This window comes from Dendropsophus ebraccatus, chromosome 8 (assembly GCF_027789765.1).
Source record: "Dendropsophus ebraccatus isolate aDenEbr1 chromosome 8, aDenEbr1.pat, whole genome shotgun sequence".
Lineage (NCBI taxonomy): Eukaryota > Metazoa > Chordata > Amphibia > Anura > Hylidae > Dendropsophus > Dendropsophus ebraccatus.
In genome coordinates this window covers 111267741-111285071 of record NC_091461.1, presented here as the reverse complement: position 1 = coordinate 111285071, position 17331 = coordinate 111267741, and the positions used below count along the sequence as shown (strand labels likewise).

Genomic DNA, 17331 nt, shown 5'->3' with positions numbered 1-17331 from the left:
TGGAGGATGATACAATAATCCAATATCATTTATAAATTCCTTCAAAATGAGACAACAGGTAAGTAAAGTGATGCAAAAGACACAAAAAGAGAGGGGCCAGAATTACTATAATACTGTCCCCTCTGGGTTAACAGATATTTACAGTGTTACAATATCACTCGATTTATGAGAAAATAATACTGTACATATAATTCTTACATTCTTATACAATACTGTAATGTACAAGAATATATCTACTATAATACTGCCTCCTATATACAGGAATATAACTACTATAATACTGCCTCCTATATACAAGAATATAACTACTATAATACTGCTCCCTATATACAAGAATATAACTAATATAATACTGCCTCCTACAGTATATACAAGAATATAACTACTATAATACTGCTCCTATATACAAGAATATAACTACTATAATACTGCCTCCTATATACAAGAATATAACTACTATAATACTGCTCCTATATACAAGAATATAACTACTATAATACTGCTCCTATATACAAGAATATAACTACTATAATACTGCCTCCTATATACAAGAATATAACTACTATAATACTGCTCCTATATACAAGAATATAACTACTATAATACTGCCCCTATATACAAGAATATAACTACTATAATACTGCTCCTATATACAAGAATATAACTACTATAATACTGCTCCTATATACAAGAATATAACTACTATAATGCTGCCCCTATATACAAGAATATAACTACTATAATACTGCTCCTATATACAAGAATATAACTACTATAATACTGCTCCTATATACAAGAATATAACTACTATAATACTGCTCCTATATACAAGAATATAACTACTATAATACTGCTCCCTATATACAAGAATATAACTACTATAATACTGTTCCTATATACAAGAATATAACTACTATAATACTGCCCCCTATGGGCAAGGAAATTTTCTACAAATTTGGGATCCTTTTTATGTTGGACCAGATTTATTCTTTGCAGTACAAACCCTTCTCAGTAAACTCTTCCCGCAGCCTTTTGGATGATAGACGCTGCTCTTGTAATCTATTTCGTTTTTTTTTTCCTGTCCTATAATTCTCTTGGTCAATGAAGCTTTCCAAGTCTTTCCTGCACTTACCCAATGGCACAGACACAGTCTCCAAAAAGCGATTATTTGAGAGCTCTTAAGCTGGAGCTGGTCCCTGGCATGTATCAGCGCACTTTGCCTTGATTCCTGATTTGTGATACAGAACAAAACCGGTGTTGATCATTCTTCCACTAAAGCATGTCAGGTGCGAGCGGTGAATGTAATAACAGATGACATTTTCAAGTGACTGTTAGCTTCAAGTATTGCAGAGAGAATGGCGGTGGCATAGGTGTCCATACTGGATTGTTACGCTTTTAATTTGTGTCCTGGTGCATGTCAGTGCATGTCGCATGGCTGGGAATCAAATGCGTTTTCCTGCCATCTGTTTAGACTCTACTGTAGAGAAGTTCTGCTGTTCAGACATCACGCGGTGAACATGACTATGTGAGTTGCTTAGACCAGTGTTGTGTGCTGGTGACCCTCTCACTGCCCAGATTTAGTGTCTTTATCTTAAAGATACCGAGTGCCGGACTGGCCCACCGGAGGACCGGAAGATCCTCCGGTGGGCCCTCCGCTTAAGTACCTGCAAAAACACTGACTGACATGTTATTTCTCACTGGTTCTTCATTGGTGGGCCCCCAGGATCTTTTTCTCTGGTGGACCCCCGATACCCCAGTCCGACACTAAAGATACCTATATACCCGCCATAGCTGTCAGACGAATATTCATTCAGTTCCCCCCCCCTTCATAAATGTAAATGTTGGCCTAGGTGAGCGCCCATGCATTCTGAATTAAGAGGGACGAGATAAGCCACTGCCATACTCCTTTTGCAGCAACTTCTCTCTTCACGATCAAGCAGTTAAGATCCAACATGCCCGACCTTCTCACACCCTACGTCACATTAACTCTAGGTAAGCGATCCAACAGCATCTTCAGGATTATAAGAGAAAGGATGCCCATCAGTCAACCAACACAAGGAGCATCCAGTCTTGAACAAGTCTCCAAAACCTATTAGAATAATCGGTATATACATGCACCTTTTTGACCAATCACTCTTGACCCTGACGGGTTTAAAGTGTTGCATGTGTGCACTGGATTCTGTTGAACCTTCTCCTTGCATTACGCAAAAGTCTTAAGTCAGGGGGCGGCATTTAAGACAATCACTTGACAATAAAGGGTTTTAGGCTGCGTTCACACGTCCGTGGCCATTTTTACGGTCAGGAAGTACTGATCAGGAACTCTTTCAGGAGGCTTCAGGAAATAGTATTTCCTGACCGTAGAAAACTAAAGAAAATAAAAAGAAGAACACATACTTACCTGCTACATGGCATTAAAGTAACTTTCCATCTTGTCTTCTCTGCTGGTGTGCTGGAGCGCTGGGGAAAGAGCATCCTCTTGTGGCCCGAGGCATAATGCTACTTCTGGCTGGAAGAGTGATTGACAGGGCGGGGAACCAATAGCTCATCATCCTGTCAAACAGAGCGGCGCATTAATCTGTTTCCTGATTGTATCCTGATTGTATCCCGCGTGCCGAAGCTGACCCAGGAGTCCAGAATTCTAGCCAGTTTTTGGATCTGGAATTCTGGATGCTTTCATATGGTTCTATGGGGCATCTGTTTTTGAATTTCAGATGAAAATAGAACAGGATTTTTAATTTCCTGACTTATTTTCCACCAGAGACACCCTATGGTGTGAAATAGATTTTTATGATGTGTGCATGGGCCCTCAAAGGTACAGTTCCAGGTTGTGGATGGTGCATGTGGATCAAACTTTGTCTACATTGGTTGGTTTATGGCAGCAGGACTTTGGCAGTAAGGCTGTTCTATTACATGTACAATCATGTAGTCACTGCCTATGAGTATGGTTTCATCCACACCAACCTAACATGTCTTAATAATGTATTCAATGTGTATGATAAGTAATTGGACTCCTTAATATATGGAAAGGTAAGGATGGACACATGAATACTATTGAGGGTAAAGAGCTATGTCTGTAATGTTGTTCTCAAAAATTTCCAAAAATAGCAATTTGGCGGTCAAGTACTATAGATTTATATCATTTTGTGATTGTGTTTAGGAAAACTTTTGGTCTCTTCAGAGCTTTCCTTTAAGATTATGCAGCAGATTTTCTTATAATCTATGTAAAACCATATTGTGATATCACGCTCAACATCTGTAAGCAGCCTAATAAGCTTATCCTAGTATATTTTTAGCTTATTGGTAATGATACGGTACGGTTGGTTGATGTAAGCCTTCGCAGCCAGATGAAATGTAGGTCATTATTCTATATCATTCTTTATGTTATATAATGTGCGCTGCCTTTGAACACGGGTATATAAATATTCTCAATTTACATCTGCTGTATCGGAGGGTCTGCCCCCCCTCCCCCCATTCATATCCACTGCTAAAGGATTCCTTGGTGGCTTGGCAATTAGTTAAATTACCCATTGATGAGCCAGCCAGCTGACACGGGATCTGTGATTGAGCGAGCCTAGTATTTAAGAAGCATATGTGTGTCCAGAAGGTATTTTTGTATTCCAAATCCGCCAATGAAACTAATGTAATTATTTATATAACTTGGGTCTCCTGGGCTTGGATGCCATGAACCATGTTTGCCTGCAGTTTTAAAAATACCAAGTCAAAAATTTGCAAAACAAAATGAAATACTTGCAAAAAAGTTGAAGGTTTTAGCGATGTCGTCGCAGTCTTGTGACTCAGCATTCAGCTAGAAGTCCTATTTGTGAAACTATTATTGTTCTCAGAATTTGGACTCATTGATTTAATGCAGATTATTATGGTTCATTTACCAGAATAAGTGACGCCGTCCGCTGCCAATTCCGAAGAGATTTTTTTTTTTGTTTCGCGCAGACCTGTAAACAAGTTTCTTGGGATTTTGGCTGAGTATAAAGTACATTGGTGGTCAGCCATTGTTGGAATTTTTCAGCTGTTTTTACTTCTAAAAACATCAAAAAATATTAAGCTCAATTTTACAGAAACTTGGTTAGGTTTAAATTTAGATATATTAGGACCTGTTCTCAGTGTTTTTTTTTTTTATTTAATATATATCAATTCCTCATGTAATTTTGTCTACCTAATTCAATAAAAGATTACAAATCCACACCTTAACACATAAAGAAAATTTGAAGAATTGTCAAAAACCTAATGTTTTCAAAATGTTTTTCTAAAATCCATATTTCCCAGGAGAGTTTATATGTGGATTTACTAACCATACTTCCATACTTACCTTGTATGGAATTTTACTGTTGGAAAAGCTCTTTTTGCTCTTTGTCAGGGTCTTATCAAGAGGTGGGTTGGTGAATCTGGACCTCAGGGGTGGGACTAGTGATGTCACAACACATAAGAGCCAATGATATTGCTGCTGAAGCTATTTTTGTTGAAAGTATTAAAGCTTTAGGTGTGGTCCAGTACAGTACTTACAGTATTTACCATCTTATTCTGCAAACCTGTACACTGGTGTTGAGCTCTTGTTTTCAAGAGATTTGGGTATCTTTAAAGAGACCCTGTCAGTAGGTATATGCTGTCCTATCTAAGGGTAGCATAAACTAGTGACAGAGAAGCTGAACAGAATGATGTATCCTTTACATTGTTCTGTGCAGCTGATTCAGAGATCTCCTCCTGAATAACATGGACAATAAGTAGTCCCTTTCCATTATGTGCATGAGCTCAGTAGTCCTGGATATTCATAAGCACCGGAAAACTCTGCCCACCAACTGCTGATTGGCAGTTATGCATTCATGCTGTGTATAGTCAGTTAACTGTCAATCAGCAGCTGAAGTGCGGGGGAGTGGTGTGGTAAGAATCCCATTCTCCTTCATATTAGGAAAACATCTGTTCAGCATTTCTGTCAGTAGTTTATGCTGCCCTCATTTAATACAATATAAACCTAGTAACAGATTCCCTTTAACTAAGGTAAGATAAGGATGGACACATCTGTAGCAGTGACTTTACTGCTAAATACTAAAAATGAGTGCAATGCGTGCCTCCTAGTGTCAGTTTGTTCGGCATTTGAATATCGGAGGCTGAAGAAGTTGAATGCAGCCCTAGGCAGTCCTAAAAACATGGATACAGCCTATAGTTTTCTAGGTCTCCTTACATCCAACTTCTTCAGCCTCCAGTAATGAAAGGCAGAACACTAGAATTTGCTTGAGTTGCTCTCATCTCTACTATATAAATAAAAAAATGACCGTAAGACGTAGACATGGCTAATCTATACTTGTCTACTCTATACAGTGAGACCACAAAGCAATGGTTCGGCGTATGGCATATATTACTTGGTGGCCACAATGATCACTATTTTTGGCGACACAAAGTCTCTTGTAGTTTTTGTGGGCGCTTAGTCTGCCAACATGTAAATGTCTTCCTGGATAAAAAAAAAAACCTAAATAAATGAAATATGCAAAATAGTCAATTTAATAAGCTTAATATTTGAATAGACATGAGGCAATTTCGTACATAATTAAATTAAAGGCTGCGCCATCACATTCTCGCATCTCCAGGGCTCCCGTGTTGCCAGAGAATATTAAGGTTGTTGTTTAATGATAAGGGATTATAAATACAATTAATGGAGAATAATGGACGGATACAATGTCGCAGATATCCGCGTATTAATAGCGCCGTATTAACCCTGTAGATGAAAGGACGGACTTATATATTTATTTCTTTCCAGCCATTTCAGTCCTGTGCCTCCATTGTGCTGCAGCTTCTCGTAACCCCATTTATAATTTAAGGAGTTGGTGAGACGTAGTGCAGGGAACCTGCGTGTGATGGACGCCTTCTTTTCATTCCGCGCTCCCCATGGTACTAATTAACGTGAAATACCGTACTACGCTCCAGAAACGGCTTTCTTTAATTGTCAAATTATAAAAGACAGAACTGGCTATCTCGCTAGCTGGCGTATTAAGTCAATATAGCTATTTATTCTGCTCTGTAGCTTCTCAGCACTTGTGTTTCGGCCTTTCCTCGGTAAATCATTTGCTGTGCCGCTAGAGTTTCGGTAATTAAATGCTATCACACTGGCTTCACCCAATAAACAGATTTCTGAAGCCCGGTAACTTCTTCCTTCCCACATCAGCCTTGGTTTCTTTTTGTGCTTTACTTTATTATTATTATTATTTTTTTTTTTTTATATTTCAATGGCATTATTTAATTTTCCTGTCAAACTCCACCCATCAACTAGGCCACACCTTAAAGAGTAGCTGTTGTAATTTTTATTATATTTTTTCTAAACAACAGATCCTGGGCTTACTGACAATCTTGTAATATACAGTGGTGCCTTGGATTACGAGCATAATTCGTTCTGGCACCGTGCTTGTAATCCAAATCCATTCTTAAACCAAAGCAAATTTTCCCATAAGAAATCACTGAAATGCAGAGAATTGGTTCCACACCCCAAACATAATGATTATTTATTCTGAATAACATGTAAAACAAATTAAACAAACATTTAGAAAACGCTGAATATGTGATATTGTAAGTTACTGTACAGTATAGCAATCAGCATGTGGGGTATAATGTATAGTAACTGCATAACCCTGATAACACAGCAACAGCTTGTAGATACAGGATGAACAGCAGATCCCTATAATGGCTGATTGTGAGTGCAGGCACAGTATAGCAGCAGTGTGTATAGCTGAGTGTAAGTGCAGGCACATTATAGCAGGATTGGAGAGGATGGGAAACACAAGGGCTGACAGAGACTGAAGGGAGCATGAAGGAATGAGCAGGGTGGGCACATACATGCAGCGCTCTCTGTCCGGGGAGAAAGGGGTAACAACTATGAAGAAATTACCCCCACAGTCCTGTCCCCTGATGCAAGCCCCAGCCTGAAGTGGATCAGCTATGATTTGGAAGGTGTGGAAGACTTCCTGGGTCAGAGTACAGTGCTGTAGACCACCCTGTTCAGGCCATGCCCCTCCCCCGCTCTGCTTCCCACCCAGTACAGGGAGCTCTTTAACCAAAGCAATGCTCTTAAACCAAGTTACAATTTTGAAAAGCTGTGAGCACTTAAACCAAAACGCTCTTAAACCAAGTTACTCTTAAACCGAGGTACCACTGTACTTGTGTTTTTAATATGTTTTAAACCTAGCCTATACTTTAAAACACCAGGGGGCGCTGTTCTGATTATTTCTTACTTACTGTTACACTGGCCGAAATCTCAACTCTTTCTTCATTAGAAAAAAGAGTCGAGGCACAGGAAGTAATTTGATTGACCGCCCTGCCCAGCGCTCATCTGTCTCCTAGTGTGTAAACTGCAGGTGCCGGAGCGGAAGCATTTTCACAGACCAGAAGAAACAGGTCAGGGTGTGGTTGGGGGGGGGCTGTGACTTGTACCGACAGGCAGAGGGGAAGGGGCATAACTATGAGGGTGGTGGGGTATGCTGGTGAGGGTGGGGCTTACTGGCGGCAGAGGGGGCTACTGGTGGCGGGGATGTTACCAGTATTATTGAATCCCACGCTGTATTGTCATCCTCTCCGCACACAGAAGGGACGGCAATACAGGCTGAAATGCAGCTCACTGGCCCTTGACCTGTTCAGCTAATGAGTACACGACCCCCATGAGAGTGAATGCCAAATAGGTGGGTGAAAATTGCCAGACAGCAGCCAAAGAGGAAGCCCTAACTGTATGTTAACTTTTTTTTTTACATCGAACAAGAGGTACACTTTAAGTCGTGTATGGACTTAAAGGGGTTGTCTGTCCTGACAAATCCTTTGTAATAGGTCTTTTGTTAAGACTGAGGTACAGTATAGGGGATAGCTATAAGATGTGGCGGTAGTAAAAACGGCGATATAGGTGATAGGTATAAGACATTGCGGTAGTACAGACTGAGATGTAGATAATAGATGACACAACAGTAGTAAAGACTGAGATATAGGTGACAGCTATGAGACATGGTGGTAGGAAAGACTGAGATATAGATCATAGCTATGAGATGTGGCAATAGTAAAGACTGAGGTATAGGTGATAGCTATGAGATGTGGCGGTAGGAATGACAGATATAGGCGATAGCTATGAGATGTCGCGGTAGTAAAGACTGAGGTATAGGTGATACTGTAGGTATGAGATGTGGCGGTAGTAAAAGCGGAGATATACTGTAGGTGATAGGTATGAGATGTGGCGGTAGTAAAGACTGAGGTATAGGTGAGAGCTATGAGACATGGTGGTAGGAATGACAGATATAGGCGATAGCTATGAGATGTGGCGGTAGTAAAGACTGAGGTATAGGTGATACTGTAGGTATGAGATGTGGCGGTAGTAAAAGCGGAGATATACTGTAGGTGATAGGTATGAGATGTGGCGGTAGTAAAGGCGGAGATATAGGTGATAGGTATGAGATGTGGCGGTAGTAAAGCCGGAGATATAGGTGATGAGACTTGGTGGTGTTAAAGAGCCCTAGGGTCAGTAGAACCTGACAGACCCCAATATAATTCCAATAATCCAGCCCAAATAAACCCTGAATAACACAGATCTGCATCGCATAGCCAGGCCTGGCATCTGCTTTATATTATTACTATTGCTTTGAATAGACTTTTTACATTTACAGGTTGTCATCATTTTCCATCTTTATTGTAATTAAATAGAACAATAGTGGGAAGTGTTTCCTCCGACCACAGACAGGTGACAGAGGGAGATTAATGTAATATCACCGGCCTTACCACTACACATTACAGTCATAGATTAATTAATTGATTAACCCTTTAGTGTCAGTGCCTTCACTATGTATCGGGCTATAACCGTCCATACATTGTCCATTGTTATTCATCTAGGGGGAGCGGTGGTGCCAGCCCTGACTCCTAGAGGAACCATATGTCAAGAGGCATAACTAGAACTTATAGGGGCCCATATAAAAGGAGGTGGGCCCTGACAATAAGAAATAAATAATTTGGTATGAATAATAGTGTCACATATCAGAAGACCCATATAGAAGCACTAGATACTAAAAAGCTAGTAACAGGTTATTTCGTACAGTAAAAAGCACAAAATTCTTGCAACTGACTGCCCTGAGACCCATAGCAGCTACATATACTTTGGCCATTGCATATGACTCCTATGATAGATCACGGAATACTCATCAATACTGTTTATTTATAGTATACAGTACATAGAATCCCAGTAGTAACATAATGCCCCTTCAGATAAGCAGATCATTGTTTGACATCCCAGAGATCAGTTGTCCACTCCTGCAGAACCCATCTGTAAAATTACAGAAATTTTAATTTCCCAGAGTCCGTAGGCATCACAACACATGGGTTAAAGAAAAATCAAACAGAGACAGGTTAATAAGCCATAAATAAACACTTAAGTATCCACCCCTAAAGCAGATCACCAGACCAGGAACCAGTGTATTTTTCATGTAGCAATAACAAGTATTCAACAGTGGGAAGCTTGTGCTGCCTACGGACTCCAGGAAATAAAATTTTGGTAAATAAAAATTGTGGCTTTCCTGATCGTCCCACAGCACAGTATTGCCATCTATTGTCTAGCTGGTAATGTCAGACAGATGTAGAAGTAAGTGACTTTAAAGGAGGAGTCCCGTGGGTTCTAAAACCTGGCATCTTGCAGAGGCAGGGGGAAAATCGATTACAATTACTAACTTACGTCTCCTTGTGCCTGTGGTGAGCAGCCGCCAGAAATCATATTCCCCCAGGTTGTAATAATGTCACAACCCGGGGAAAAATGCCAGCCCCAGCTGCTGAACTGGCCGCTCAGCCAGTCAGCGACTAAAGCGGCGTCCCGGCCCAGTCTGTGTCATTGCACAACCCTGTATCAGGCCGTGTAAAAGGATCCTTAGGTGTTTTTTTTCCTCTACAGTACAACCACAGGTGAAATTAAGTAAGGTAAAAGTCATAATCAATATGGCGGTGTGTCTACAGTCAGATATTTAAACTATGTACTGTATCTGACAATAGTCACCTCATCCTAGCAGAATGCACATAATAACTTAACTAACTATTATATCACACACCATAAAATATTCTGCTGTTTCCCACCAAGACCAAGGTAGTCACTGTCAGGGACTTTGCGGTGGCCATTCCATCTCTCATTAATGACCACCTACACGTCTACATAAAGCAGAACCATACGGAGCGTCGTCCTTTCTCCTTTTCAGTAGGACATATCTATAAATCTCACCTGATGTAAAATAAATGATCGGCCTGACATTTAATTTTTTTGAATTCCTACCCAAAGATCTAACAAAGATCTAAAGCCCGAGCTTGTCATACGTCCCCATGTTCTAGCTGCAGAAAAGATGACATTGGCGTGCCCCTGAATTCATGGAACCATTAATGATGGGATGGCGCCGAGAGATAGACACACTGTTCATCATTAAGATTTTTTTTTTCCTCTCTTCGCATTCAGCGATTTTTCTTTGTCCCCATCACAGTCTTTGACTGGCACCCAATTCTCTTCCACCCCAAAAAAAAAATACTGCATTTTTGCCAATCAACTTTACGACTTTTACATTTTTATTTTTTTTTTATCTAAAATTTATAAAAATCTAAAGAATGTGGAAAACCAAAAAAGTCTAAAATTCTACATGAAGGCAATATACAGTAAGCCAGGACACTCAAGGATCGGCTAAACTTTTTTGCTCCATTGTTCTTCAAAAACATCCCGTCTTTTGTTGATCACACTGACTATAGTTTATTTTATTTTTTTTTTATCTGAGTGAAGCCAGACTTTTTTTTCTTTTTTGAGACTTTTTGTATAAGCGTGGGACATTTTTCCCTCTTTTTCGATATGTGCTGGAAAGACTTTCAATTAAAAGTGACCTTTAAGGCTTCTGCTTTTTGATTCTGGCGATGTTGAAGCTGATCTTAAATTAGTTTTTTTTATATCCCGTACACTTTGTTCTTTCCCTTCAGTTATTAGTTTCATACAGTAGACAGTAACACAGTCTGTTAAATGCAATGGGAAACATTGTAATAAACTGCTAAAAAAAAAAAAAATGCCTATTGTGTCAACCAGGAATATCACCAAACTTTTTTTTTTTTTTACTTTTTCTTTTCTTTTTATTTCGCTCCTGACCTTTGTATGCAGGTAAGAAATCCGCTTTTAATTAGATTTTTCAGAATCCTGACATAACATGCAGTCTCTGGCGAATTGAAATATATTATTACACTAAAGACAATGCAGAACAAAAAAAAAAAAAAAAAAAAGCCCCGGAACGCACATGAATAATTAGAATCGGAACGTCGTTTCTGAGAAGTAGCAGGGATGCAGGGAAAAGGAAACTTCAATAGAATGTTAGTTTGTCTGGATGTTCTATCAAGGACATGCTTATGTTACACATTTTAATGAAGAAGCTGTGTATTGTACTTTGGGTCTTTTGAGACGTAATAAACAACTTTTTGTTCTTCATTGTTTAGAGGTCATTGTCTATATGTGAAGATCTTCTGTGCTGAGTCTTTTCGCATCTGGTTGAATGTTCTGTCTGTAAGGCTGAAAAAAAAAAATCCCTAGAGCCAGTAAGTCTTTGAACCTACAAATTTTCATCAGCACCCAACTTTCTTTTCTGTTGTCAATAAAAAGTTCTTATTGAAAAGGCTCTCCAGCTGTTCGATAAATATAGATCAGCGGTAGTCGCTCGGCATCGCTGTCGATCAACTGATTAAAGGATCACAGCGCCAGATGTAGAGTAGTGGCGGTGGCTGGTATTGCAGCTGAGTCTGAAAGAAGCACTCCAGTAAAAATAAATTGCTGATGGAGTGATAGAATAATATATAGGCTCTTGTGTTTGTCTTGTGCTTATCTGTTTTAGCTTAGGTGGCAGGTGTAGGATTTCAGCCATGTTGGTTTGTATTTCCCCAGTGAAATGATTTTCTAATGCTGCCTTTGTTTACCATTTGAAGAGAGAGGGGGTGAAGTCTCAGCACTGCAGTTTGTAATGAGTTCACCTGAAGATCAAATCACCTGATTGGCCAGGGGAGACTCATAAGCAGGTTGAGGGCAGTTCACACTAAGTACAGTTTTGAAGCGTTTTCTTCCTCAAATTGCATTTTATAGAGAAATATTGAAAGTGAAGTGAGTCAGCTGACCCAGAACCGATAACTTCTTCTGACACATTACACACTGTAATTTTCTATGGGTCAGGTTGGTGATCACATGACCCAGTTACAGTAATGAAATGCATGAATGGTGCTACAGTGCTTTTTTAGGCTAAGGTTACACTACATAAAAAATCATTAAACAATGGCCTTAGTTGCAGTTTTGCAACCACGGACGTTATTTAATGAAGTGTCCGAATACATTAATTACTATGCAATGCCGGACAGGATGTACTGTATACACATAATAAACACTCCAGCCGGGATTCCTTGCGGCTGTACTGAAAACTGACATGTCAAAATTCAATATTCAATATATTCAATATATAATATTCAATAGCGGCCGCACAAGACTGACAGAGCAGACTAGGTAAAGTGCGGCTCCGGCAGCACCTTACATTGTCGGCTATGGGTAATTGGTATCTGGGCACACCAGAATGCGCCCACATTCCAATTCAAAAGAAATGAAGTTCATGAACTTCTCTGACACTGGCCGTTCTGTGACGGTGTGACATGGTATGATGGTGTCTTACGTTGTGTGAACCCGGCCTTAAAGTGAATGGTACCGAGGTGCAATACCACGTACGACCACTAAAAAAAACCTGGAGCTGTAGTAGTTTACACATCTGGAATTAATCAGTTTGTACAACTGGGTAATCCCTTTAAAATGTGTTACTTATTTTTATGTAATATGTAATCTTTTTCTAATCTACTTTTTCCTAAATGTAGATTTTCTGTATTTTCTAGATATTTTTTTTCTTTTTCTTCATATTTCCTATTTTAGGTATAATAATAAGGTATGCCATCTTGCCTGAACTACTGCTCTACGCTTCACAGCAGTTGTGGGATCTGCTTTACGGCAGCCATATAGACATTTAAAAATTAGTGCCTGTAGATTGACTATTGTGGTAGAGCATTGGCGGCATGTTCTGTGACCTATGCAGAAAAATTTCCAAATGAAATAATTTTCTCCCAGTAAGGCTTTGGTTACTCATTGCTGTTGCATTGTGGTTCCGCCATTACGTTTTTACTACAACACAGCAAAACTACAACAGAACCACAGCATAGACACAACCTTAAATTTGGAATCTTTTTAACCCTTTAATTTCAAACCAATTTTATTTCGGAGAACACATCAGTCCCAGACAGCAGCCAGAAACCCCCCCTCCCCCCATTGTAAATGGGGCCCGAATGGGATCCCAGACAGGACTGAGTTGCAAATGTTCCAAACTTAGATGGCTGATTTTACCTCGCCGTGATGTGAATTTATATGCCGGATCTTTCCCTTTGTATCTGCAGGTGTTTATTCTCGGATCCTCGCTCGTGGCTCTGGAATAGAGAGCGGGTTTTTTGCTTGTTAACAAAAAAATAAACAGAAACACAGGTGGTAAATAGTACGGCGAGCGCACTAAGAGCAACAGTTTGGTTTTTTATTTCTTTTAATGGGGAACGGAAGAGAAAATCTGAAAGTCGCGTTCTATAAAGAAAAAAAAACAAAAAAAAAAACACATGAATAGTGGTGCGGCTTCAAATTGTTAGGTTAATCCAACTTGCTTGAAGGTCCTGGGCACCAATGTAAGATCTGCACCAGGGCCTATGGCTATTCATAATACTAATGGCTTCTTATGTTTTAGAGGGGCCCCTCAGGCACCAGGGCCAGGATGAAAATCTTACAGTACCTGTGCATGTCCTGTAGCAAGGATGGGGATTGCAGTTTTGGAACAACAGGAGGGCCACAGCTTCCCCATCCCTGTCCTATAGTTGCACTTCAGGCTACTCTTATTTAAAGGGGTTTCAGTTACTTTTCTCTAACTAGTGGGGGTCCGACATCAGACACACAGGCCACAGCAAGGGCGAACACAATACATAGTCAACTAAGCAGAAAGCGTAGTGGAAAAGACCACCAATATTTAAAAAAAAAAAACACTAAAAATCCCCTTTAAATATGGATTATCTTTAAAAAAATGATCAAATTTACTCCTCCTCTGGGTAAGACTATTTGGAGCACTGCTCCACCCCCAAAGTGACGATCCACACCAGACCCGCCCCTTCTAATGATAATCAATGGAGCTAGGGGGCAAGGGGAGTGCTCCCAAGGGTCTTACCAGAACGAGGAGCAAACAACATCCTATAACGGCACTGAGGATGAAGGTAAGAGACAAAATTTCATCCTCTGAGCTTCCTGCGCAATAGGGAGATATCAGCAGGTTAGGTTTGTCTAATCTACTGATAGTTTCCCTTTTAAAGGAAATGTATCACCTAGATTATCTTTTATGGTTAAAAGCCAAATGGTGGGAAAAAAATCTCATTGTATTTTTTTATTAGATTTTTTTGTACATTATTATGGGGGCAGCCATCTTGCCTAGGCTGTTTATAACAGCATTTGGTAACATGCTTTACAGAAAGCCCCTTGGTGATAGACAATAATGGACAGGAGCTGGCCCATTGAGCAGAAAACATTTCTGGGCATGCTCTGTGATCTTTACAGAGGGAAAGACTAAACTCTGAGCTTTACCTATTGTCTTTCATATTTATTGGTGCCACCTTTCACTGTAATTCTGTACAGATCATTTCCCAGCAGTCTCCTCCGTATTATCACAGATAGAACAGGAAGTCTCATCTTAGTTTTAGGCATAGTGGTGAGAATGGAAACTGCATTATTACAGGATTATTTTATAGACCGTAGAATAGAAAATGAGGAAAAAACATAAAAATCCTAGCAACCAATCAGATTCCACCTTTCATTTTTCAAACAGTCTGTGAGGAATGAAAGGTGGAATCTGATTGGTTGCTAGGGGCAACTGAGCCAGTTTCACTTTACACCATATTTGATAAATCTCCCCTTTAATTTAAACAATAAGTCATTCTCTAAAAACTTGTTGAAATTATTAAAAATTCTAACCTCCTGATTGAACTCAGTGGGGAAAAATCTGCAAATAAATGCTCAGGATAAATGGACAGACTTTTGATTTAAAATTTAAATTACAGGGTGGATTCTGTATGGATTTAATCTGTACCTACTTATCCAGGATTTGTTAAAAACACAGTTACTTTCTTGCAAAAACAGCGTCACCCCTTTCCTCAGGTTATGTGTGGTATTACAATTCAGCTACATTCATTTCAATGGATCTGAGCTGCAATACCACACTCAAACTGAGGACAAAAGAGGCGCTGTTTATGGGAAAAAAAGTAGCCAAGTATTTCTAAAAATGGACAACCCCTTTAAGATAAATATATACATATTTTTCTAAATTTTAAAGGCCTGAAAACCCCTTTAACAATTAAATCCATAAGTTACATTGCTTTTTTTTTATTTTTTAGAATGACTGCAGAGTATTCTACCCCTCCCAGCAGAATTGTTTGCCAGGATACAGTGTATCTGCTTTGCCTCGATGTAAGAAAATGAGAACAATTGATAGATTTTAAGGGATTTCAGGCTGCATATTGTAAATTAAAGGCTTCTTATTTGTGAATGATCATTCATTATGGTGGAGCGGAGGAGCCATGAATAATTCAATGGGGAGAATGACTTTCTCTCTCGATGCGTTCCGGCTTGTCTAAAGTCATTGAATCTTACCTGGCGGTTTTCACTCATTCCGTTAAGATACATCGGCGTCGGCGGTTTATTACCGTCATCCAGTTTACTTAAAAATGAAGCTTTGATTTTGCTGCAAAGTAATAAAAACTCTGTAATAAATACAGTGTATATGAGCGTAATACAGAAGACAATTACAGAACAGAAGACGGATCTGGCTACTCCGTGCTCAGTGAAGCAGATGATAAAAAGGGACATTGCTTGTTGTATGTTTAGCCCCTTTTCATTTGAAATTGACTTGTACAGATGTCTAATGTGTATGGAGCCTTTACATGTGTGGAGAAAACAGGGATATGGCACAGAGGACATTATACAGTAGTAATCAGTAGTGTAGTTGTGAAGCCAACTACTTACTAGAAGCAGCAGCTATTTTATGTGGGTCTCTCCCTCCTCCCATTCCTTTCCATAGACTTCTATAGGCAGCAGATGCAACCTGAATTCTTTCTTAAGGTGTTGGGAGAGAGGAGGAGTCAGATAAATCACTGAAGAGGCATTATTATCTGATAAGATATACTAAAATTGGCCTTTTTAGCGTAAGTCTTTTCCTTCAGCTGTCTTCCTTCCAGTACCCTTCTGTTCTCCATAGATTTGTTTATGGGCAGCAGCTGTGACCTGATCTCTGAAGAAGAAGAGGAAAGGAGCTTGATGAATGGAGAAGGACACATTATTCTCTAATAAGATATATTATATTTTTTTATGGCTACCTATTCTATTGATTCATATAAAATAGTTTATAATTAGAAGTATGTTTTAACCTGTTATAACCTTTTTTCTAAAAGCAGTGGCCTATTAATGTATTTTTTTCCCCTAAGATACTCCTCCTTCCTAATCCCCCTCTCTTCTTCGTAGACTTCGTTGGGCAGCAGCTATAACCTAATCTATCTCGGCTAAGGAGGTGGGGGGGGGGGGAGGATGAAGGAAGCCTAATACATGGAGGAAAAGGCATTATTCTCTGATAAGATATATTATAATGCTTCTTCTTTTCTTTTACTATTGATTCATGTATAATTGTTTCGAATCTGAGGTATGGGTTAACCCTTTATAATCCTGTTAATGTTGTTCCAATTTCTTAAGTTAACTAAAGAGCGATTCTTGTGGTTCTCCTTAAGGGGAAAATAAAGGGAAAAAGTGTGAGCTTCCTCCATAGACGCTTTCTTAGATATTCTGGTCGGAGACCTTGTGACCTTATTTATTAGTCACCCTATTCTCTCTACACTGCCCAATTTATTTAGTATATATCTTTGTTATGTCTTATTATCTCTAGATGCTTCTTGGAAGAAGGTGCATCAAAGGGAGCCTGGTTGAATCGCTCCAGTATTATTTTTGCGGGGAACGACAAGTGGTCGGTGGATCCAAGAGTTTCAATAGCAACAGCAAACAAAAAGGAGTACAGCCTGCGGATACAAAAGGTGGACATTTTTGATGACGGGCCATACACCTGCTCTGTGCAGACTGACCACAGTCCTAGGACAATGCAAGTTCATCTCACCGTCCAGGGTAAGCACCTGATGTGTTGTAGAACTATGTACAATGCCTTATTAAACACGGATGTAGCAGAGATGAATGTCATTGTCTCTGTTATTGTCCTT

General features: G+C 39.5%; 1 protein-coding gene across 3 annotated transcripts in view; it reads left to right on the top strand.

Annotated features, from left to right (window-relative positions):
* NEGR1 (neuronal growth regulator 1) overlaps positions 1–17331 on the top strand; it is a 416519-nt gene that overhangs the window by 152215 nt on the left and 246973 nt on the right. For all 3 annotated transcript variants that reach the window (XM_069981432.1, XM_069981431.1, XM_069981433.1), the window contains exon 2: positions 17007–17239. In XM_069981432.1, coding sequence (XP_069837533.1) covers positions 17007–17239 — 233 coding nt within the window. The remainder of the gene's footprint in view (positions 1–17006; positions 17240–17331) is intronic.